Below are 25,891 nucleotides of genomic sequence, written 5' to 3'. Positions count from 1 at the left end.
CAGGACTCAAGTGATCTACCTCAGCCTCTGGAGTAGCTGGGACCACAGGCACACGCCACCATGCCCTGCTAATTTTTTTTTAGATACTGGGTCTTGTTATGTTGGTCTGGCTGGTCTCGAATTCCTGGGCCCAAGCGGGCCTCCCCTCTCGGTCTCCTAAAGTGGTAGAATCACAGGCCTGACCCACTGTGCCCAGCCCGTTTTTTTTTTTGTTTTTGTTTTTTTTTTTTTGAGTGGAGTCTCGCTCTGTCGCCCAGGCTGGAGTGCAGTGGCACGATCTCTGCTCACTGCAACCTCTACCTCCCGAGTTCCAGCAATTCTCCTGCCTTAGCCTCCCGGGTAGCTGGGACTACAGGCACATGCCACCATGCCAGGCTAATTTTTGTATTTTTAGTAGAAACGGGGTTTCACCGTGTTAGCCAGGATAGTCTCGATCTCCTGACCTCGTGATCCACCCACCTCGGCATTCCAAAGTACTGGGATTACAGGCGTGAGCCACCGCGCCCGGCGGAAGCCGGCATTTTTAAAAGTTGGATTGTTGGTCTCAGTGCATACAAGCGTAAAGGAATTTTAAAAACAAGCATGAGTAACTCCAACGCATTTCTTTTTTGGGCCATCCTGCTATGTGTGATTCGGTTTTTAGTCTGGGTTTTGTGTTTGTGTCGCGACAGCTGGGGACCAACCCAAGGAGCAGTCGGACCACAGGCCGCCCAGGGCGGTCTCATCCGCTTATAACCTGCGACCCCGGGGTCTCTTGTGGCCCCGTATCTCCGTCCCAAGCAAAAGCCGGGGCACTCAGACACTCAGAGGTGCGAAGGCCCGGTAGATTTCGAGGACGCGAGAAAAACACCTCCGGTAAGTCTGGCCAGTCCACAGCTACTGCCAAGACCGCTCCGCGCGCCCTCAGGAGCCGGCCGGCTCCTCGTAGTCATGGTAACCAGATTGCGACCGCGCGTGCGCAAGACAAACACCTTTGTCACGTGAGGCCTGGCCGGGGGCGGGGCCGGCGAACGCCCGTCAGGACCCGTCGCGCCTCCCTTGTCAGTTCCCTGCCAGCCGAGGCGGGGCGAACCTCTGCCCTGTTGCGTGGGAGTGACTCACAGCTCCCGCCCCTTTTGGCTCCGCTTTCTTGCGGCCAGTCCCTCGCACCACGTGCCCTCCTGGCCGCGCCCCCAGCTGCCCTTTCCAACTGCCTGTTGGAAGCCGCTGTAAAATGTCGTGAGGAGCGCCGCTGCTTTACGGCTGCCTCTCCCAGACTAGAGCCCCGGAGCGCCCACCGCCGTCAGCCGCGTCTCCAAGCTAGTCGGCCCCGTGGAGAGCAAGAGACCCTGCGCACCGCAGCCCTCTCCGCTGCGCCCATTCCTGCCCCCGGCGATGTGAGCTCGGGGAGGCAGCGGTGCCCGCTGGCCCGGGGTTGAGACGGGCGGCAGGTGCCTGTGAGGCGGGCGGGTGCCGGGGGCCAGCAGGATGGAGGAAAGCATGGAAGAGGAGGAGGGGGGCAGCTACGAGGCGATGATGGACGACCAGAACCACAACAACTGGGAGGCTGCGGTGGACGGCTTCCGGCAGCCCCTGCCACCCCCACCGCCCCCCTCTTCGATCCCGGCCCCTGCCCGAGAGCCTCCAGGGGGGCAGCTGCTGGCGGTGCCCGCGGTCTCCGTGGACAGGAAAGGCCCCAAGGAGGGGCTCCCGATGGGGCCGCCGCCACCGCCTGAGGCTAATGGGGTGATCATGATGTTGAAGAGCTGCGACGCGGCCGCCGCCGTGGCCAAGGCGGCCCCCGCCCCCACCGCCAGCTCCACCATCAACATCAACACCTCCACCTCCAAGTTCTGTGAGTCCAGCCTTTCCCAGCAGCCTTGGCTTTTCTCCACCTCACTCGGACGCCGTATCCACCCCCTCTTGGAGAAAGCCCCGCTTCCTTTGTTTCAGGCCTCGGTCTTTCCTCTTCTCCCGTCCCCCTTCGCCTCCGTGCCTCCCTCCCCCTCACCGTCCCCTCCCCCTCATTTGGTGTCTGCGGCCAGCGCCTGAGCGGCCCTGGCTTCTTGTATTACCTGGTCTAGAGAGGCAGCCTGGTACACACGGAGCCCCAAGTTCTACCAACGCGGTCCCTATCACAACTGGCAGTCTCTCAACATTGGGAACCGCTTTTCGCACCCGTCTTCTCTTGAAGTTTCACCCTCAAAGTGAGGGGAAAAGAAGGCTGCCTGAGTCTCGTTAGGGAAAGGCCTTCAGTCTTTTGCAGCCAGAGAGAAAAAAGAAACCTGGCAACTTGTGTTCTTGTGCTTTTGGCTAGGCCGTGTTAAACAAGTCAGGACTTTGAAAGTTGACCTATATCTACACCTCGTTCCTCCTCTTCTGTGTTACACCTTTGCATCCTGCTAGGGTAATGTGTGAGTTACTTTCCTACGCGGTGGCAGCTCCGACATTGTTTTGAAGCTAATAATGCATAAAATCACTCTTCAGAGCTTACACTCATAAGAATAAGCCTTTCAGGATGGGTTATGTCTTGTGTCCAAACCCAAGATTAGGTTGCATGTTGAACTTTATGTTAGTGATCTGTCTTAACGCTCAATTGCAAGCAGAAAGATTTAAGACCAAAATCTGTTTTGTAATCCGAAACTGCCTCTGACCAGGATGTATGTATGCTTCCATAGCTAGGAAAAGAATGTGCTTTTACTTTGGGGGGGGGGTGTGTGTGTGGTGTGGTGGTGGTGGTGGTGATAGGATGTTGAAAATGAGTTGTGACCATCACAGCCAGGTTTTTCTCTCCTATTATTAACTGCAAGTTTTGAATGGCATCTGGTAAGCAACTGGAGAGTTCATTTCTAGCTACTAATTTTATCAAGCTGTACTTGTCCAGTTAGCTGTGCAGAGAAAATATTTGCCTTGATGCAGATAGTCGGAATCTTACACACTGTGTGTGGGAACAGCGTGTAATTTTATTTGCCTCAAGATACTGCCTTAGTCAAAGACATTGATATGTAGGTTTGGTAAAATTTATATACGCTTTGTCTCCTTATTCATGATAATCATGTTTGTATTGTATAGTTTGTGTGTTGAAGGCTGTGTTGTGGAACCAGACCTTCTGTAGAGTGGCAGAATGACTTCACCTGAGTCATGAAGGAAGCTTGCTTTAGTAAAGTTCATTTGAAGAGTTCAAAAAAAAAAAAAAAGCATAAAGTTAGGAACAGAAATCAGTAAAATTGAGAACAAAAGGATTTGTCACACCAAAAGATTATTTTTGTGAAAAGTTTAGTAAGCTAGGCAGACCTCTGATAAAATCGACAAGAAAAAAAGATGCCAATAAATGAAAAATGGAAAATAACTACGAATATTAGATAAAAAAAGAACGTCGTGAACTTAGGCTGGTAAATTTGAAAGCCTAAATGACAGAATTCTTAGAAAACTATTAAATGTGAAAATTGGTATCAGAAGAAATATCTTGAACTAATAAACTGAAATGGTAAAGATCTCCCTTTTTAGAAGCTCTGGATCCAGATACTCTGATGAGTTCCATCAGACTTTAACACTTAATTCTTTTTGCAAGTTGTCCTGGAAAATGGTGAGAAAAAACACCAAGTTCATTTTATGAGGCTTGTGAAATCTTGATTCTAAAACAGATAAGGACGTGTAAGAAGAGAAAATTATAGGTCTGTTTTACTTAGATAGAAATGAAAATACTGCAAAAAAAATACTAGCTCATCAAATCCAACAGTGTGTTAACAGTCGTGATCCATAGAGTTAATCCTAGAGATGTAAGCGTGATTTAACGTCTACTTTGTCGCTCTGGAAGTACAACTATTCCACTGAAATCAGGGAACCCCTTTTAATGGCAGTATTGCCCATCTTTAACCCAGAATTACAAGGGACAACCACCACAGCATTTTTTTCAGTAATTATATTTAATTATTTATATATTTTTCAGTTGGTGAAGGACCTTCTCAGAGCACAGTTTAGGGAGTAAGAGTGGGTTAGAACATGACAAATTCATACTCCTTTCTTCATATGTCTGGACTCATTTCTCCACCTACTAAGGCATTTCTATTCTGACCACCTCTTCCTGACTCTTCTTCCTTTTCCTCTCCTCTTTTTCCTTTGTGTCCATTTTCTTCCTCCACACCTCTTCTCCTTCTCTTCCGTTCAATAGAGTGTACCCATTTTAGGTGTGCAGTCTAATGCATTTTAACCCATGTTACCGTCTGGCGTGGAGTTTGATTTTACCCTACTAATAGCTAAAAGGTAGCCTATTACAGTTAAAGGTTGACTATCCCTCATCCGAAATGCTTGGGACCACAAGTGTTTGGGATTTCAGATTTTTTTGGATTTTGGAATATTTGCATTATACTAAATGATTGAGCATCCCAAATTCAAAATCCAAAATTTTCCAATGGACATTTCCTTTAAGCGTCATATTGGTGCTCAAAAAGTTTCAGATTTTGGATTTTTGGATTTAGAATTCTCTACTTGTATTACTGGGCGCTGCTGACATAAGCTGGGGGACTCCTGGGTGAGAGATGAAGGAATTTATTTTTCTTACCGTAGCACACAGCATGAGAATAGCTATATTTGCATAGGTTCTCCCTTGCCCCAAGTCCCAAGAGGGTGACATGCTATGGCCAAGATGGATGCTCTCTCAGTGGTTTTGTGTTGCAGCTGAAGAACATCAAACTTGGGGAATCCACTACTTTTATAGAAAGCAGTAGCAAATCTGCTCTTTGTCTAGGGGGAGATGTTATCTCGTCTTTCAAGGTTACCAGGTACAGAATGGCCCAGGTTCAAGAGTGATTGGTCATGGCCTTGCATTCCTGGCATACTCAGTAAGACATGTGGGAGTGCGTGTGGCCCACGGAGGACTGTCCAGTGGTAACCACCACAACAACCAGGATAACAGTTCTGTCACCCTGAAATACTTCCCTATGTCTCTCTCTCTCTCTTTTTTTTTTTTCTTTTGAGACAGCATATCACTCTGTCGCCCAGGCTGGAGTGCTGTGGCACAATCTTGGCTCACTGCAATCTCCGGCTCCCGGGTTCAAGTGATTCTCCCACCTCAGCCTCCCGAGCAGCTGGGATTACAGGCACACAGCACCATGCCTAGCTAATTTTTGTGTTTTTAGTAGGGATGGGGTTTCACCATGTTGACCAGGCTAGTCTCGAACTCCTGGCCTCAAGTGATCCACATGACTCGGACTCCCAGAGTGCTGGGATTACAGTTGTAAACTACCATGCTCCGCCTTCGCTGTGTCTCTTTGCAGTCAGTTAACCCTGCCTGCTTCCCCCAGCCCCAAGCATTCCTACTGATCTGCTTTGTGTCACTGTAGGATTTCATATAAATGAAATCATACAATGTGTATTGTTTTGTGCTTGACTTGTTCCTTCTTATTCTGTTCTTGAGATTCTTCCATGTTCTCACATATGTCAGTAACTTATTCTTTTTTCTGGCTGAGGAGTAGTATTTTTTTTTTTTGGATATCCCAAAGTAGGTTTTTTTCTTTTTTTTTGATTTACCAAAAAATCATTAATTTGTTGGTCATTAGTTTGATCATTTAGGTGGTCTCTGGTTTTGGCTGTTATGAACACAGCTGCTGTAAACAACCATGTACAAGGTTTGATGTGGGTAAAGGTTTCATACAAGTGGAATTCCTTGCTTATATGTTATTAACATAAACTTTATGAGAAACTGCCAAACAATTCTTTAGGGTGGTAGCACCATTTTACACTCCCATCAGCTGTATATGACAGCTCCAGTTGCTCCACTTACTTAATTGGCACTTGTGCTGGTTAGGTTCTGCATTCTTGGTATTGACAGTCTTTTAAAGTTTAGCCTTTCTAGAGCATTGGTCCCCACCAGGGACCAGTTTCGTGGAAGAGACGATTTTTCTGTGGACTGGGGGATGGTTTGGGGATGAAACTGTTCCACCTCGGATCATCATATCTTAGAGTCTCATAAGGTGCGTGCAACCTAGATCCCTTGCGTTATAGGGTTGGCGCTCCTTTGAGAATTTAATTCCTGCACTGATCTGACAGGAGGCGGAGCCCAGGTGGTAATGCTCACCGGCCCACAGCTCACCTCCTGCTGTGTGGCCTGGTTCCTTCCAGGCCACCGACCGGTTCCCACGACCTGGGGTTGGGGACCCCTGTTCTAGAGGATAAGTGTAGTATCTCTTTGTGTGTTTACTTTGCATTTCTCTTTTACATGTGCCGTTGTTTTTTTCATGTGATCATTTGCTTGCGTTATAATTTTGTTTGTGAGCATCGGCTCACATCTTTTGTTGTTTGTCTTAATGTATGTAAAGAATTCACTGTAAGTTTTGGATACAAGTTTTGTCAGGCATGTATTATTACTGTTTTCTCTCTCTGGCTTGTCTTTTTTTTTCCTTAATGGTGTCCTCTGAAGAGTAGCTGTTTTTTAATTTTGATGATGTCTAAACTGTCAATTTTTTCTTCTCTGGCTGTTGCTTTTTGTATCCTAAGAAATATTTGTCTGCCCCAAAGTCAAGATATTTTCTGTATTTTTTCAAGCAGTTTTATGGTTTTAGCTTTTATGTTTAGGTCTGTGATCTGAATTACGAGTTGATATCTTTATAGTGTGAGATAAGGATTGAGGCTCCTTTTTTACATATGGATATCTAATTGTGTTGGTACTATTTGTTGAAAAGACTATCCTTTTCTTACTGAGGCAACTTTGTCCGAAGTAACTGATCATGTATGTATGGGCGTCAGTTCTGTTTCATTAATCTTACTTAGTCCATCATATTTAGGATTGTTGAATATCTTCTTGATGAATTGACTGTTTATCATGATGGAATGTCTGTCTTTATCCTTGTTAATATTCCTTACCCTAAAGACTACTTTTACTTGTAGGCATTCTAGGTTTTTTTTAAAGGATTGTTGTTTGCATAGTGTATTTACCATCATTTTACTTTTATTTGTGTAAAGTACATTTCTTGTAGACAGCATATGGTTAGATCTTGCTTTTTTAAAATCCAGTCTGACAACCTCTGCTACCATTGTGTTTAATGTAGTTACCAATATGGTAGGGTTTAAATCATACTGTCTTGCACTTTTGTTTACTCTTTGTCCATCTGTTATTTTAAAAATCTTCCTCTTTTCCTGTCTTTTTTTTTTTTTTTGGAGATGGAGTCTCACTCTGTGGCCAGGCTGGAGTGCAGTGGCACGATCTCAGTTCACTGCAACCTCTGCCTCCCTGGTTCAAGTGATTCTCCTGCCTCGGCCTCCCGAGTAGCTGGGATTACAGCCCTGCACCAACACACCCGGCTAATTTTTGTATTTTTAGTAGAGATGAGGTTTCGCCATGTTGGCCAGGCTGGTCTTGAATTCCTGACCTCAGGTGATCTGCGCACTTTGGCCTCCCAAAGTGCTAGGATTACAGGCGTGAGCCACTGTGCCCAGCCCTTTTCCTGTCTTCTTTTTTGTTATTTTTATGATTCAGTTTTGTCTCCAGTTTGGCTTATTAGGATGGTTGTTTTGCTCTTTGGGGGTTACTCTAGGATTTATGATTATGAAAGTTTTACTTATAACAGTCTACCTTTAAATAGTGTTAGACTACTTACAATATAAAAACCTAATAGCGGTATACTTCCATTTATCCACTCTCGTCCTTTATGCTATTGTTGTACATTTTACTTTAATATATGTCATAATTCCCCAAACACACTGTCATTAATTTTGCTCAAAACAGTCATTTATCTTTTTTTAAAAGTTGGAATAAGCCAGGCATGGTGGCTCATGCCTGTAATCTCAGCACTGTGGGAGGCTGAGGTGGGTGAATCACGAGGTCAGGAGTTCAAGACCAGCCTGGCCAACGTGGTGAAACCCCGTCTGTACTAAAAATACAAAAATTTGCTGGTTATAGTGGTGCGCGCCTATAATCCCAGCTACTCAGGAGACTGAGGCAGGAGAATTGCTTGAACACAGGAGGTGATGGTTGCAGTGAGCTGAGATTGCACCATTGCATTCCAACCTGGGCAGCATGACGAGAATCTGTTCCCATCCCGGCCCCCCAAAAAAAGTTGGAATGAAATTTATGTAACACACAATTAATTATTTTAAAGTGAACAATTCAGTGGTATTTAGTACATGCCCAGTGTTGTGCAACTACCTCTGTCTATCTAGTTCCAAAACATTTTCATCAACCCAAAATAACATTCCATGCCCGTTAAGCAATTAGTTCCATTTCCTCACTTCTCCCTGCCCCTGGCATCCACCAGTTTGCTTTCTGTCTCTATGGGTTTACCTATTCCAGATCATTGTGTGTGTGTTTTGTTTTTGTTTTTGTTTTGAGACGGAATTTCGCTCTTGTTGCCCAGGGTGGAGTGCAGTGGTGTGATCTCGGCTCACCGCAACCTCCACCTCCCGGGCTCAAGTGATTCTCCTGCCCCAGCCTCCTGAGTAGCTGGGACTACAGGCATGCACCACCATGTCCGGCTAACTTTGTATTTTTAGTAGAGATGGGATTTCTGCCATGTTGGCAACGCTGGTCTCGAACTCCTGACCTCAAGTAATCCGCCCGCCTCAGCCTCCCGAAGTGCTAGGATTACAGGCATGAGCCACCTTGCCCAGCCTCCAGATATTTCATATGAATGGAATCATACTGAGATTTCTTTGAAATAACAATAAACTGGAGTGTAAATCTTTTGTATTTACCCAGATAGTTGCCATATCTGTCCCTCTTCTTTCCTTTGTGTAGATGGAAGTTTCCACCTCTTATTTTTCTTCCCTCTTTAGGGAAGAAAATATTTTTATAATGTAGTTATATTATACATTTTTTTCTTATATTTTTAATATTTTTTATAATGTAGTTCTTTAATATTTCTTATAATGTAGTTCTGTTGGCCTTCAATTTATTCAGCTTTTGTCTGCAGAAATCTCTATTTTATCTTCATTTTCTAAGGATATTTGCTGGATGTAGAATTCTAGCTATACAGCTTTTTTTTTTTCTTCTATAAGCACTTTAAAGATGTCAAGATGTCTTTCCATTGTCTTCTGACCTGCATTGTTTCTTTTTTCTTTTCTTTTCTTTTTTTTTTTTTTTTTTTGAGACGGAATGTAGCTCTCATTGCCCAGGCTGGAGTGCAGTGGCACGATCTCAGCTCACTGCAACCTCCACCTCCCCGGCTGAAGCGATTCTCCTTCCTCAGCCTCCTGAGTAGCTAGGACTACAGGCACACGCCACCATGCCCAGTTAATTTTTTGTATGTTTAGTAGAGATGGGGTTTCACCGTGTTAGCCAGGATGGTTCGATCTCCTGACCTCGTAATCCACCCGCCTCAGCCTCCCAAAGTGCTGGGATTATAGGCGTGAGCCACGGTGCCTGGCCACTATCACAGTTTAAAAAATTTTTTTTATTTTGAGACAGAGACTCACTCTATCTCCCAGGCTGGAGTGCAGTGGTGTGATCTTGGCTCACTGTAGCCTCTGCCTCCTGGGTTCAAGAAAATCTGGTGCCTCAGCTTCCTGAATAGCTGGGATTACAGTCATGTGCCACCATGCCCTGCTAATGTTTGTATTTTTAGTAGAGACAGGGTTTCACCATGTTGGCCAGGCTGGTCTCAAACTCCTGATCTCAGGTGAGCCACTGCACCCGGCCTTATTGTTTCTTTAATAAATGTCTGTATAGTCTTATCTTTGTTTCTCTCTATTTATGTCCCTTTTTTCTCTGGGTACTTTAAAAATTTTTACTTAATCTTAAGTTTTCAGCAATTTTTTATGTTCTTTTTTGATGTTTATTTTTTGAATTTGTGGGGTTTTAGAATTTGTCAAATTTGGAAAATTATTCATTATTTTTTGTCAGAACCCCCCTGCCACTAGTTACACATATGTTATATCACTTATTATTGTACCATGTGTCACTGAGGTTCTTTCTGTTCATTTTCGTAAAGATTTTTATTTTTATTTTTTTTACTCTCTGTGCTTTAGTTTGGATAAATTTTAATGCTATGTCTTCACGCTGACTGATGTTTTCTTTTTCAGTATCTAATCTGCTGTTAATCCTGCTCTTAATCAGTGAGAGCTCCAAGTGTTTTTAATGCAGGCTGACAGTCCAGGTTTCAGTTAACCAAGCAAACTGTTAGAACTGTACCCAGCTTCTTGAAGTAGTATAGTGAAAAAAGAATCTTTAGTGAGTGCATTCCTTTTAATGACTTGTCTCATCTAAAGTTCTGTCTTCATTATTCAGCACCTTCCGAATCCATTCCCACATGTATTCCCAGATTTCTGCTGTATAATGTATTAAAGTCTTATAGTTCTTTTGGAATGTAAGCTGTCTCCTATTTATTGAGGGTTGGTACTTATTCCCTTGGGAAATCTGATTCTAGTTAGAGATCTAGAGACAGTGAGTTCTGCTTAGAGAGAGAATCTTTTTTGTGAGGTTTCAGGTAATAATATGGCAAGGTCTTCAATCAAGTAAAGTTAGTCTCATGTTGGGAAGGAGGGGTGTGTAAGCAGGGTTTCATGAGGTCAGGGTTTTCAGATTGATCGTACTCCACCAAACTGGCCCCGTTTGTGCTGGGATTACAGGAGTGAACCACTGTTCCCGGCCAAACTTCAGGATCTTATTGGAGATCTTGTCTTGCTATTTTTTGACCTGCATCATATAAAATGATGTTGATGAAACTGTAAGAGAAAGCCATTTTAATGTTTACTTAAGGCCCAGTCCCAAATCTCTAAAGAAATTGAATACTGTTTATTTACTGTAAACTCTGTAAACCGTAGACCGTATGTATTCACATTGTAAACTGTTAAGCACTATGTAAAAGTTGATTGTTGATATCCTTTTATGGTATGTCTTGACAGGGCAAACTGGCCTTCATTTTTCTTCCTGCTTCTGTGGACATTTGGTTATTAACCTCTATAGATAAAGTTGAATAGATCTGTAATATGTAGTTGCAGGTATGCTGATTCATCATCTGAATGGCATTTTATTAAGTGTTTATTGTATGCCAAAGTAATATTTTAGCCTCTGGTAATGAAGAGACACAGTTTAATGTGGGAGATGACAGAAAGATAATTATGATACATTATGATTAAATGCTATAAAAGAGTTATGTATTTGGTAGCATTCAGGAAAGAGAGTCTTTATAAAAATGAATAGAAGTTGGCCAGGAGGATGGGGGTGGGGATGGGGAAGCTGGACTGGAAGAGACTTCCTTGCAGAGGGGCAGCCTGTGCCAAAGACCCAGAATTGAAATTATTTTTGGAATACAGAGTATGAGGAGAGAGTGGCACAAATTAAACATGGATAGATAGAAAAGGCTAGATAGTGAAGGACCGTGTTAGAGGAAGGATTTTCTTCTGTAGTAATGGGAGGTTTCAAGGGAGAAATTTGCTTTAGTGTGTTAATTTAGAGCGGAGAGAGAATGAAGGCCTAGAGGCTAGTTAGGGGTGTTAAAATTTCTGTAGTCTAGACAAAGATGAAGACTTGAACGAATAAAATTTTACAAGACAGGAGGTTTAGGTTTCAATTTGGAGATATTTAGGGACTAGAATCTACAAAATTTGGGGGGTGAGGGAAGGAAGATGAAGATTAAAGATTGCTGGTTTGGATGACGGGTAGCTGTCAGTGCCTTTGACCCAGATGTGAAGGAGTAAAGGTGTGAAGTGAGGGTTTGTGTGTGTGTGTGTGTGTGTGTGTGTGTCTGTCTCTTTTAAGGTGTCTATGGAACAGTCAGATAGAGAGGTCCAGAGGCAGTTGGTAAATTCTGAGTTTTCTCATTTCCTTTGCCTTAGAATATTGGAGATACTATGAAACAAAATTTATCCTGAAACAAAAATTTAATTTCAATAGATTTTGCTTTTCCATTTCTGAGGATTTGAGATTCACCAGACTCTTTGTACTTAAAAAACAAAAACAGTACTTTGCTCTTATTAAAATAATACAGGTTTATAATTTTAAAACTCAAATTATGCAAAAAGACACATAATGAAAATCAGTGGTTCCTTTCCCTACCCCTTCCCATTCCTAGACCTGTTACTCAAAGTCAGTCATTTAATTACGATTCATTTAGCTGTTTCTTCTGGTATTAGCCACGCATTTCAATGTGGTGATATTGTTACTGCTTAATTTATCATTCTTATATTGTCTATTGACTTCCAGGATTTAATTCTTTTATACCTCTAACATACCTTACCTTTCTAGTTCTTTTACTATCACAGTTTTGTTTTGTTTTGTTTTGTTTTTTTTGAGATGGAGTCTTGCACTGTCATCCAGGCTGGAGTGCAGTGGCATGATCTTGTCTTATTGCAAGCTCTGCCTCCCAGGTTCACCCCATTCTCCTGCCTCAGCCTCCTGAGTAGCTGGGACTACAGGCACCTGCCACTACACCCAGCTAATTTTTTGTATTTTTGGTAGAGATGGAGTGCAGTGGTGTGATCTCGGCTCACTGTAGCCTCTGCCACCTGGGTTCAAGAAAATCTGGTGCCTCAGCTTCCTGAGTAGCTGGGATTACAATCATGTGCCACCATGCCCGGCTAGTTTTTGCATTTTTATTAGAGATGGAGTTTTGCCATGTTAGCCAGGCTGGTCTTGAACTCCTGGTCTCAAGCCATCTGCCTGCATTGGCTTCCCAAAGTGCTGGAATTACAGATGTGAGCCATGGCACCCGGCCACAATTTGTGGTTTAATCAGTAAGCCATATTTACATTATATAGCTATGTAAATATTTACTGAAGGGCCTAAAGTGTACTCAGTTTACATTTTATTTTACATAGAATGTTGTTAGTTGCCTGATTTGTATTGGCATAATTATTGTTGAACTTAGTCTTTTTTTTTTTTTTTTTTAAGATGGAGTCTTGCTCTGTCACCCAGGCTGGAGTGCAGTGGTGTGATCTCAGATCACTGCAACCTCCGCCTCCCAGGTTCAAGCGATCCTCCCACCTCAGTCTCCTCAGTAGCTGGGATTACAGGTGCATACCACCACACCCAGCTAATTTTTTTGTATTTTTAGTAAAGACGGGGTTTCACCATTTTGGCCAGGCTGGTCTCGAACTCCTGACCTCAGGTGATCCACCTGCCTCAGCTTCCCAAAGCGCTGGGATTACAGGCATGAGCCACCGCACCCAACTGAACTTAACTCTTAAAACTTCTCAACAGCTTCGTTTGATTCACCATGTACCTGGCACTGGTGTTTTTGAAATGCTCGAACAAATCAGCTTTTTTGTCTGTCTGTGAAGCTTAGTCCTCTTGTTTCTGTTTATTGCTTAGGGCCAGTGCATAGTTGCCACTCAGGGACTTCCCGGATACTTGGAATGATTGCTTCTTCGTCTTCATTTTTATTGATGAATTTCCAAGTATGTGTATAGAGCATATCTTCTAGTCATTTCCTGAGAGTGTGTGGATAAAGTTTCAGGTCTTGGCATATCTAAAAATGCTGTTTTCACACTTGATTGATAGTTTGGGTATAGAATTCTTAACAGAAAATAACTTTTCCTTGGCATCTTAAAAGTATTGCTTCATTAACTTTAAGCACGCATATTACAATGGAGAAGTCAGGTGCCATTCGTTTTTTCCCCTTGAGAAAATTTCTGAGATTTAAAAAATATTAATGTGTTAATATTTCTCTCCCTTTACGTTTTCTTTATTCTGTTTTCTCTGGAATTATTGGTAGTCAAATGTTGAATTTCTGTTTTGATCTTCTAAGTCTGTTAACCACATTTTGCTACATCCCCTTTCTCATAAAGCTGTGGGAGATTTTCTTGGTGTTGTATTTTTAACACTGACTTTTTTTTTTTTTTTTTTGAGACGGGGTCTCCCTCTGTCGCCCTGGATGGAGTGCGGTGGAGCAATCTCGGCTCACTGCAAGCTCCGCCTCCTGAGTTCACGCCATTCTCCTGCCTCAGCCTCCCGAGGAGCTGGGACTACAAGCGCTCGCCACCATACCCGGCTAATTTTTTTTGTATTTTTAGTAGAGATGGGGTTTCACTGAGTTAGCCAGGATGGTCTCGATCTCCTGATCTCGTGATCCACACGCCTTGGCCTCCCAAAGTGCTGGGATTACAGGCGTGAGCCACCGCGCTCAGCCTTTTTTTTTTTTTTTTTTTTTTTTAAGAGCACTTGGGGCTGGGCACGGTGGCTCACGCCTCTAATCCCAGCACTTTGGGAGGCCGAGGTGGGTGGATCACAAGGTCAGGAGATGGAGACCATCCTGGCTAACATGGTGAAACCCCGTCTCTACTAAAATTACAAAAAATTATCCAGTTGTGGTGGCACGTGGCTGTACTCCCAGCTACTCTGGAGGCTGAGGCAGGAGAATGGCGTGAACCCGGGAGGCGGAGCTTGCAGTGAGCGGAGATCGCGCCACTGCACTCCAGTCTGGGCGACAGAGCGAGACTCTGTCTCAAAAAAAAAAAAAAAAAAAAAGCGCTTGGATTGCTTGTTTTTTATGACACGGTTTTTAATTTTTATCTTACCTTTCTGAATGTAGTAATTATAGTTTTTAAACAAGTTCTATTCTCTGGATTATCTTTGTTTTTAGCTTTTCAAATTTTGTTTTGATCTCTTGTCCGAGACTTTCTACAAATCTTTCGTGATTCTTAGTTGTCTATTCATATTTAAAAGTGAAAAAAGATAATTGCTAGCTCTGTGTTTATAATGAGCCTTGTCAGGTTGAAGTGTTGGGCTTCATGTTTGTTAGGCTGATTGAATGCAGGGCTGCTATTTTGTTGAGGAACTGCCAAATACTAGTATGTGAATGTCTTTTCTCTGGGACTGTTTAGTTTCTCTAGAGAAGGATCTTCCACTCTGAGAGAATGGCAGAGTGGATAGGTGGAGGGGGAAGCAAAGCATCTTTTTCCTGGCGCATAGCATTCTGGAATGAAAGGAGTGGGGCTAGATGTTTGAGCATTTCTTATGCTGATTTCTGCTTAATCTGCCAGCTCTGTGCTTCTCATTCCCTCACAGTCCTGACCCGCATGTTTCTAGGTCTCAGAGTCCTAACCCTTTGTCTCTCAGTTTCTCCACAGAATAATCCTCCTCTTTTCTTTTTACTATTTAGTCTGCAAACTTTTCTACTGCATCTGCCACCCATTTCCAAAAATGCCTTTTCATAGTATTCCATCTTCAAGTCCTGACCTTTTCAGGGGCCTACAGGGCAAGGTTTGTTTATCCACCATTGGTGTCCACCTCAGCACCTGCCTCAGGCTACTGCTTCAAGGTTCAGACTCTACTGGGCTTTTAATGCCAAAGAGAGATTGACTTACTTAAATCTTGGAAGACACCATTAAATTTTAAAACTGTGGTAAACCTGCAATTAGCATAGTTTACACCTATGTAATCTCAGTTGGGCAAATACTTTTCTGTTTTGAATTTTGAGTACTTTGAATTTTATGAGATTTTGGATTAGGTGGAGTTGGAGCCAAATTGGATGTCTTGATAGCTCTTGAACTTTTTGTATGTGTATGTATGTCGTAACATGTCCGTTTTAGGAACTGTGTCACAGGCTCCTATGGATGTTGTAATGGTAGAACCAGTGTTGTACAGTAACTATTCTAAAGGAACATAGATCTCAATCTGCTGGTAGGCTACAACAGCTAGGCCTTTTTTTTTTTTTTTTTTTTTTTTAGATAGTAGTGATGAAGGAAGTTTCTAGTATTTTATTACATTTCCTCTAATTGAAAATTGTGTAGATTTCTAAGCAGTAAAACGGTAACCGTGTGTTTGCTTTACAAGTTTTACAGTGTTTTGGGGGACGAGGCACTTCATTTGAAGCAAGGCAAAGGAGGTTTTATACAGCTTGTATGTTACAAGGCTTATCTGGACCAAAATGTTGTCTTGTTATGGGGTGGGGGGCACAGAACCCTTAAAGAGTATGTTAATGGGAACTTAGATGAAATGAAAATAAGACATCAGTGTCATCTGGTTGTTTACGTGAATGTAACCATACAATGAGGAATGACTAACTCTTGATCACAGTAGACATTTTAAATTGTCCATAGTGTTTAAACTGAATTATATAAACCATAAACCCTAAAGCTTAGAAACTTCCCAAACAAATACCTGAAGCACACAACTTTCAAAAGGCTTTAACTTACTTTAGAAACAATTGCTGCCCTCTTGTACTGGCAAATCAAAATATACCTGAGTAGATGGTACAAGTTTTTTTCCCCTCCTAATAAGGAAAAGGATAAAGTACAGTTATGCTTTGCTTAACAACAGGGATACATTCTGAGAATTGTTTTGTTAGGCGATTTTGCATACTGTGGGAACATCATGGGGTATACTTACACAAACCTAGGTAGTATAGCCCACTACAACTTTAGGCTATATAGGATATAGTCTATCGCTTTTAGGCTACAAACCTGTACGATGTGTACAGCATGCTACTGTACTGAATACTGTATGCAACTGTAACATAATGGTATTTGTATATTTAAACATAGAAAAGGTACAGTAAAAACATGGTATAAAAGGTAAAAAAATGGTACACTTATATATGGCACCTATCATGATTGGAGCTTGCAAGACTGGAAGTTGTGTGGGTGAGTGGGATGAGTGAATGTGAAGCCCTTTCTGTATATTGCTCTAGACTTTTTAAAAACACTGTACACTTAGGTTTTACTAAATTTACTAAATTTATGTAAAAATTGCTCTGGCCAGATGCTATAGCTCACGTCTGTCATCCCAGCACTTTGGGAGGCTGAGGCAGGCAGATCACTTGAGCCCAGGAGTTTGAGACCACCCTGGGGAACATGGCAAAACCTCATCTCTATCAAAAAAAAAAAAAAAAAAACAGAAATTAGCTGGGTGTGGTGGCACTTGCCTGTAGTCCCAGCTACTCTGGAGGTTGAGATGGGAGGATCACTTGAGCCCCAGAGGCAGAGGTTGCAGTGAGCTGAGATTGCGCCACTGTACTCCAGCCTGGGCGACAGAGTGAGAGAAGCTGTCTCAAAAAATATATATATAATAATAATATAATAATAATAAATCAACCTTAGCTTCCTGTAACTGTTTTACTTTATAAACCTTTTAAGTTTTAAACTTTTTGGCTCCTCTGTAATAACACTTAGCTTAAAACATAAACACAGTACAACTATACAAAAATATTTTCTTATCCTGATAAAGTTTTTTCTGTTTAAAAATATTTCTGTATGATTTTTACTTCTTACACTTTTTATGACCATTCCTCTCCTGTATCTACAAGGTCTTCCCTTCCATTCCTCAGGTTATGTTCTTGGCCTTCAACTGCTCTGAGTCCGAATCTTGGAAGAGTTCAGTCGTCCCCCTGTGCTGGAGGGAGCAGAACATTTTGCTGGAACATTCAGCCAGATTTATTGGATTGTTATTGACAGATAAGCATAATCTAGTGACAAAAAGTCCTATTTTTCTTTTAGATAGCATACATTAACTAGCTGGAGTTAAATAGGTAACAAAGGGCTCTTTTCTCCTTGTCCGTTCTGATTATCTAGTTGCAGTTAATTATAATTAATCTAAAAAGTCATTTATAATTTAGCCTTTTAAATTTGGCTTAATTATTTATTTTATAATTGCAGTTACTACATTCTTAAAGATTCTGTTCTAAATGAAGGTGACTTTTGGTGGGGAGAAAGGATATGGAAGAGTTTTAGTGAATCTTTGGTAGGAAGACAGTTCCTAGCTACCTTTTTAACATTTTGTTTGATATATTCACACCTTTATTTGACTCTTCAAGTTGTTGAGAACAGGCAAACCATATATTAGCAATTGAGGAAAGAGGAACACCTAAGTGAACCCTGGCTGTCCTGAGCTGCTGAAGCATTAGAATGTTTTTCAGACTTTAACAGGCGTTAAGAATTATCTGGAGGGCTTGTTAAACAGCTTCCTGGGTTCCACCCACCCGTAGAATTTCTGATACAGCAGATCTGTGTTGGGCCTGACCGTCTGCATTTGCAGCAAGTTTCCAGGTGATGCTGCTGCTGCTGCTCTGGATCTACACTTTGGAAGCACTGATAGAAAGTAATGATCAGTCTCTACAGTAGACCTAGTATGAATTCATAATGCTTACTATAATTTCTGAATTTATTCTTCCCTTATAAAACAAACAAACCTTAAAAGGATTATATAGTAGGGCTAACCTGGTTTGCTTTAGCCTGTGTGAAATCACATGTGATTTAAGCTTTAATTCCAAAACAGCTAATAAGCAGTGCATCTTGTACTGTTTTTCTGTTCAGCATTTATTTTGCCTCACTAAGTTAATTCACTTTACAGATGTTATTGAGTACCTACCAGGTGTCATATCCTGTTTAGAGTTGGGGTTCTAGCAGTGAATTCCTTCTCCATGGGGCTTACGTCTAGTTTGAGGGAGATTGACAATAAATAATATGTCAACTTATTTGGATTAAAAAAGTGTAAGAGTTGAACATATTTATTCCTGCCTGGTATGAATTATAGACCTCTAATGGTTTCCTGTTTATCAGCAACCCGATAATATTTCCTGAATGAAGGTTCCAGCTATTCCATATGTTTTAGACTTGGTTTCATTTTATCTTAGTAAAGGTCAGTTAAACTACTTTCTCAGTGGAATTTAGACTGTGTGAGCTTGTTATTTTATAAATATGTGTTTCTAGGTTTAAGCCTTGTGGCATGATGTTTTTACATTTTTTTTTAGTAAGTGTTTTAAAATTTCTTGAACTTCAATGCCTCTAGAGGGCAACACACATTCTGCTGTTCAATAAAGCCCTCACCACTTTTGTTATTCTTGCACCAGGCCTGCTTTACTTGTTTATGTTATTAGCATGGCTCTTGTAGGTGTTTGTGCCTGTAGTGCCTTCTTTAAATAGCTTAAAAAGTAGTTCATTATTTTCAAGCTGAAAATCTAACCTAGATGAAATTTAGTAATTTAGTGGTAACTTAATTTTGTTTAGATTTCATACTTTCATTTTGGCTCTTACTTGCTGATAATGCTCATTACATACAGAAAAGGAATTTAGTTAATTATCTAAAAAGTAAAATTCAAGGAATTCTTTAGTTCATTGGATGTCTGTATATACTCTTTAGCCACATATAATATACATTGAAAAGACTGGCACAATACACTGGCACAGCCACAATATACTGGTGGTGAGATTATGAGTGATTTTTTATTTCCTCCTTTTGCTTATGTATTTTCTAATAACAGGCTTAATACTGAACTATAGAAATCAAGAAATAAAAAGTTGAAAAGTATTGTCTAAATAGGCAGCCCTGCAGATCTCCTAAGATCTCATCATGCTGCTCTGATCTTAGCATTCCCATTTTAAAGTAGTAAATCAGCTGTCTTCTACACATAGCATGAATTTTGGCTACTCTTTTGTGTTTTGTTTCATTTTTGAGACAGTCTTGCTTTGTTGCCCAGACTGAGTACAGGGGTGTGAGTGAACATGGCTTGCTGCAACCTTGGTCTTTGGGCTTAAAAGATCCTCCTACCTCAGCCTCCCGAGTAGCTGAGACCACAGGCGTGCGTCACCACGCTCAGCTAATTTTTTTTTTAATTAAATTTTTGTAGAGGTGAGGTCTCACCATATTGCCCAGTGTAGTCTTGAACTTCTGGGCACAGTCGTTGCTCTCGGCTCGGCCTCCCAAACTGCTGGGATTACACACATGAGCCATCGCATCTGGCCTTCTCTTTCTTTTGGTCAGTGTAAACTTTTCTGTGGGCAAAGTTGAAAGTAATTACATATCTCTAATATAAGGATCTAGTTTTTAAGTTCAAGATTACACACACACTCTGAGACTGTATGTGTCAGATGTTAAACTGAACAAATAGCTAGGAGTTTTTGTTTTTTAAACCAAGGATTGGGTTGAGATAAGCAAGTAAATAAGTATCTTAAAGTTTCCTGCATTGTCATTTTAAGTGTTCACTGCAGATTGTTATGAAGAACCTTCCTGGGAAGAAATGTTAGCTAGCATGTAAGGTCACTGAATTGGCTTTCTATTAGTTATTCAGGTAACATAGATATGTATTGTATATAATAATATGTGTGGAAATAGAAACAGCTTTTTTTTTTAATGTGTGGAAATAGGGTTTTAGATTCTCTACTGTGACACATGCCTTTTTCAATTTGGTTTTAAAGTCTCTTTTCAAAGATATGTAAAAGCATCAGCAGTCACTGTTTCTGTAGTGAGTCCCCATTTTGTACTTAGAACTACAGGACTTTACATTTTGGTTTCTTTTTCCCCGTTTCTTCATATCTTTGACTTGGTGATTTGCGAAAGTGCGAAGCCTGTGCTTGAGAAGTAGGAGTGCTCCCAGATGGAGCCATAGCATGTGGTTTATTGAACTAAGCATTTTAGGAGCCCAGGAGATTGGTATATTAATTACTGGCATTACTACTCATAGTTTTCTTTTTGAGCATGTTATCTAAGCTTCAACTCTCAACTTTTGGTGTAGAGAGGTATTTCATGTGGTTTAGGTGGTACACTGATAAGGGATTCTCTAACTCAAAATCACATAGAATGTAATTTCTTTTTCAGTTTTTTTGAATCCTAAGGATTACAGAAATACAAAGGTCATATTCTAGAGCTAGTGTGTAACACTTTTCAGTATCAAGTGCAAGAGGGTGACCCTGGGAAGCAGCTCTAGGGGGATTGGGGAAGTGAGACAGGGAAGGTAAGGAAGCCAGTAAGGTAAAGTCACCACTGCAGGCAGCTGGAGTTTAGTACCAGTGAGGAGCTCTGGGAGTCAGTGTAGCACAGGGGCCTGAGAGTCATCTCACCCAAAAGGAGAGGGAGCTACTGGGGTAATGACACTGAATCTTCAGTAGTCATTGGTTGAAGTCTGCTCTGGGGTTGTTAATTCGCCCACAATTTCTTACCTGCTCCTTCTGCAAGCAGAGCAAGCTCTGGCAGCTGGACAAAACACTGAGAGAAGTAGCTTTAGGGTATGGATGGGGTAAATGGGTGGGTGGGGCACCAACAGTATCTGCTGTGCCCCCTGGACAGCTAAGCTTTTTGTGCAGTCTTCCTCATTTTAGTAAACGACAACCCCATCCTTCGGTGCTCAAGCGAAAAGCTTTGGAGGAGCCACTGTTGACCTTACTTTCACATCTCACATCTAATCTAACAGTGAATCTTGTTGACTCTATTTTTAAAATATCTTCAAAATCTGACCTCTCCTTATTGTCCTCAGTGCCACCCTCTGGCCCAATCCCATATCAGCTCATAGCCTCCAAACTGAGTTTACTCTCAGCACAGCTGCTGGAATGATCCATATAAAACCTAACCCAGATCATGTCACTCCTCTGCTCAAAATCCTCCAGAGAGGCCTCCATCTTAGAGTAAAAGTCAAAGTCTTTACAATGGCCCATAAGGACCTACATGGTCTGGCCTCTTCCTACTGCATGTTTGCGCACATGCATGTACAATTCTTTTTGTCTTTAGCTTTACATTAGTCAAAACACTCCTTTATTCACCATTCCCTTCAGTGTGGGTTATGTGATTCATTTGTAATTAGGTTCGTTTTGTTGTGTTTTGCATTCTGTCTTTACCACTACAGCTTTGTTGGTTTTTTTAAAATTTGCATAGTCATTTGATATACAGTTCTGTTGGTGTTGACAAATGCGTGAAGTGGTGTATCCCCCACCACAGTTCCATGCAAGACAGTTAATTGCCATAAAAATTCCTTCATGCTACTGCTTTATAGATAATCCTTCTCCCCACCTTCCAGCCCCTGTCGACCACTGATCTGTTTTCTTCCCTGTGGTTTTGCCTTTAGTAGTATCATGTAAGTGGAACTCTTAGACTATGTAGCCCTTGGGTCTGGCTTCTTTGACTTAGCAAAATGCATTTAAGATTATGCCATGCTGTTTTGTGAACATTCCTCAGTAGTTCATTCCTCAGATGTCCTATGAAATAAAATTAAATAACAGAAGTGAATCGATTTAAAGAAAGTATTGAACAAAAGTGATATAGATGGTACATAGAAAAAAATCTGGAACCTGGATGACGAAGGTGTGGAAATCGATAATGTGATAAAAAGACGCTGGGAAGGCTTTGTTTTACCTGGTATCTCTGACAGTAATGAGTCTTGTGTTCTTGAGTCACTTAACCTCTCTGCTTCCTAGTCTGGTAAAATAATGAAATACCTGGTCTCGTTGTTGTTACTCCTGAGGTAACTGTGGTTCATGACACAGAATATAGGTAGGTTCTTCTGGTAGCTCTTTTTAAAATATTAACATTTCAGTGCCGTGAAGCAACTGTTACCTGGATTTCAAAGCTGTTAGGATCCACTGTACAAATGCTTTGTGAAACCTGTAGTGTGGGAGTAAGAGCCTGTCTGTAGGAGTGAAGTAAGCCTCAGCACAGGGTGCCAGTTCACTGACTTCTTTTCTGTTGGGCTTATCCAGTTTAAGATAGTAGCAGCCTGAGTTGGAGCTGTAGTAATGATGAAGAGGTGCTGGTGGTATTGTAAATCTCAGCAAGTTTTCCAGCAACCTCTTTGTGACTGCAGCATTTGGACCTTAATCCTCATAGTCCTGTCCTTAGGTACATTTCCTCAAGGATGTCTACAAAGATTGATTGTTGGTGTTCACAGTTTCTCTGAATTTTCCTGTGGTTCATTGATAGGTCATTTTGTCACATAATTGACTGTGTATCTGAGGGTCAGAGCATGTTTGAGACTGCTCCGCTGATGACAGAGGCTTACAGGAAACCCAGAAGGAAACCAGTGATGCTTGCTTGTTGGGTTGTTATTTTTAAAGATGGACAGGTTCATACTAATTCCTCTTAAACTCATGATTAATGGCTGCTTAACATCCTTGACCAGGTTGCTTTTTTTGTTTTTAATTGAAATAGGAGAGTCAGGTGATAGAGTGTCAGTGTAAAAGCAGAAGAGTAAGTGAGAGGAATTTGAGAGTGCAAAATGGCTGTGATTTGTGTTTGCTGCACATATAGCATGTAGTAATATTTATTTTACTTTTTACTTTTAGTAATGAATGTTATAACTATTGAAGATTATAAGAGCACATACTGGCCAAAATTGGATGGTGCCATAGATCAACTTTTAACTCAGAGTCCTGGTGACTATATCCCCATATCCTATGAACAGATATACAGGTAAGTCAAGATTTAATTTGCTTTGGTTTGAAAGGGTGTACCGAGGTTCAGGGCACTTGAATTATTCTGCACACAAATATGTAATGTAGAAAACGAAAGATGAGGCTCTGTGAGTGTTTTATGTATTCCACACTTACGGATTGGAGAGTTTGGTTTATACTTTTTGATTGAAAAGTGGTTTTCAAATTATGACAGAGTAAGCCTGCCACCTCCACCATACAAAATGCAGACACTGTGGAAGTCAGCAATAAAAGCAAGAATGACGGAAGTATCTGGCATAAAAATTGTATTTTTAGTCTCAGAGGGAGACCTTAGTTTAATCTGTTGGTGTTTATTGACATGCAGTTCTAACTCTCTTCGGTTATTTTGTTTCCCAGCTTTTGGTAAATGGAAGCAGCAAATTAGGAAGTGGGGTGGGATATGAGATCAGCACAGTGAAAGGAGGAAGTGGCAAGTATGTTGTTCCACACAGCTGATGTACAAAGACGTTGTATTGCAAACACTTCCGTGAGTTAGAAACCTCTCTTTACTGATTATCAATCACTCTCTCTTCCTTATTTTGACATTCATTTAAAGAGAGAGAGAACCTGGTTTATAAGTAGTTATCATATTCAGACCTTAGATTCTCACCTAATGTTAGATTATCTAGTACTGATTAAATGTGTAATACACTACTTAGAAGAGCATATTGACAGCAGATGGTACTATCTTTTCCATCCGAACACTGATGGGGGAGGATGAATTTTTTATTTAAAAGTTGTGATTGGTTACTTTTTGAAGGTGTGAATTATTGGATCTGTGGCTATATATCAAAAGTGTGCTTTAAAAACTTGGTCTGAGTTAAGTGCGTTATGATTAACTTGGTTTGTGGGGGTTTTTGTTTGTTTTACAGTTGTGTGTATAAATGTGTATGCCAGCAGCACTCGGAACAGATGTATAGTGATCTGATTAAAAAGATAACTAATCACTTAGAGAGAGTCTCGAAGGAGCTGCAGGTAAAGAACTGATTGTATTGATTTTTGCTTCCTTGGGTTTTCCTGACTGGTTGCAGTTAGCTTGTCTAATACACATTTGGAAGCTTGTTAATTTGATTATGATATAAATTTATAAATGTTTTCTAGATGAATGTTGATCAAATCATGTAATTTTTGGAATAGATTATTAATTTGAAAATTTGGTATAAATTGTGGAAATTTTTGGATTAAATATATTTCAGAACTTAACTGATTCCATTGATTACCATGTCAACATTTCTTTTGTTTAAAACCTTATGTTTTTCAGTTAATGTCAATATTTGGTGACTTTTATGATACAAAACAAAATATGTGTATGTTTTAACTTTTTTTGGAACTCGTATTATCATCTTCGAAGAGTGGTTTGCCTGCTAATTTATAATGCCTTTCAATATGAACAACTGAAGTAAACACTTTATTGATAAACCTCCTGTAAATAGGCATCATCTCAGCTCTAAAGTCTGGGGCAGGTTGCAGAAAGTCTTCTGTTTAAGGGAGCACTTAGCTTGATCCTCCCCCTCCCCACTTCAGTAAACCTTCAGTGCTTGAAGATCAGGTATTATTAAGTTGGTGCAAAAGTAATTGTGGTTTTTGCCATTGAAAATAATGACAGAAACCTCCGTTACTTTTGCACCAACCAAATAATCTTTATACCAGGGCTTGATCCCACTTTGCTTTTGGTATGGAAGTAGAACAATGTCTAGAAAAATCGCTCAGCAATCCCAGCACTTTGGGAGGCCGAGACGGGCAGATCACAAAATCAGGAGATGGACACCATCCTGGCCAACATGGTGAAACCCCGTCTCTACTAAAATACAAAAAAATTAGCTGGGCGTGGTTGCACACTCCTGTAGTCCCAGCTACTCAGGAGGCTGAGGCAGGGGAATCGCTTGAAACCAGGAGGCAGAGGTTGCAGTTAGCCGAGATTGCGTCACTGCACTCCAGCCTGGCGACAGAGTGAGACTCCGTCTCAAAAAAAAAAAAAAAAAAAAAAAAGTCACTCAGCGATAGATTACCAGGGTCTACACCACAATTAGGAAGCACCCCAGCAGTTTTGAAATAACCACAGTTTATAGCATATGCTGGGTTGGGCTTTGGGCTTTGAATATTGTTCTTCACAACTTGTGGTCTGAGACAGTTTAGTCTTTTTTGTCTTTTTTCCCCCAAACAGTTGTTGTACTAAGTAGCATTTTGTTTTCTTTTTCAAATGATAGAGCTGTGTTTTGTCATAGTCAAATGTATACTTTTCTCGTTGTTAGTATAAATTTCTTTCTTCATATTTTTGCCGCCAACTATAACATCTTTATTCATTTAACACATGTATTTAGTGCCTAGGCATTGTGTATAAATTGTTGATGAAACCCTAGGTCTATGCTTTATAGCTTTTGAGTGATTTGCTTTCTAATTCTTCACTCCACCATCTACCTGAATTCCCACCTGAATCCAATTTATGAACTTCTGGTCTCGCTGTGGACTCTGTCCACTTCTGTTCACTTGCCAGTACCCTAGTCAGGTTCATCATCATTTCTCAAGTGTTTTACTGAAGTAAATGCTTATCTCAACTGCCATACTTTATTGATATACCTTAACTAGTTTTTGATTGATGAATATTTAGGTTACTTCCAGTCTTTGGCTATTACTAACAGTGCTGAAGTGAATAGTCAGTCTTGTAAGTAATGTCGTTTACTAAGTCCATATTGTGGTTCACAGAAGTTGTATCAAGTTGCATTCTCATCAGTTCTGTGTGTATCACAGTGTCTATTTTCCCTCACCCTACTAATACAGACTATTATGAAACTAAATAATTTTTAGTCTTATATTAATATAGGAATGATTCTTATTAATGATTAAAACG

At 41.0% G+C, this 25,891-nt stretch overlaps 1 protein-coding gene across 1 annotated transcript in view; it reads left to right on the top strand.

Moving 5' to 3' along the window:
• The first annotated feature begins 985 nt into the window (after positions 1-985).
• Positions 986-25,891, top strand: part of CACUL1 (CDK2 associated cullin domain 1) — a 71,610-nt gene continuing 46,704 nt past the window's right edge. The window contains exons 1-3 of the mRNA XM_050804017.1: positions 986-1,834; positions 22,897-23,023; positions 23,916-24,018. Coding sequence (XP_050659974.1) covers positions 1,468-1,834; positions 22,897-23,023; positions 23,916-24,018 — 597 coding nt within the window. The 5' untranslated portion in view covers positions 986-1,467. The remainder of the gene's footprint in view (positions 1,835-22,896; positions 23,024-23,915; positions 24,019-25,891) is intronic.

Source organism: Macaca thibetana, chromosome 9 (assembly GCF_024542745.1).
Source record: "Macaca thibetana thibetana isolate TM-01 chromosome 9, ASM2454274v1, whole genome shotgun sequence".
Taxonomy (NCBI): Eukaryota; Metazoa; Chordata; class Mammalia; order Primates; family Cercopithecidae; genus Macaca; species Macaca thibetana.
The sequence above is the reverse complement of the archived record's forward strand: the minus strand, read 5'-3'. Positions and strand labels throughout refer to the sequence as shown.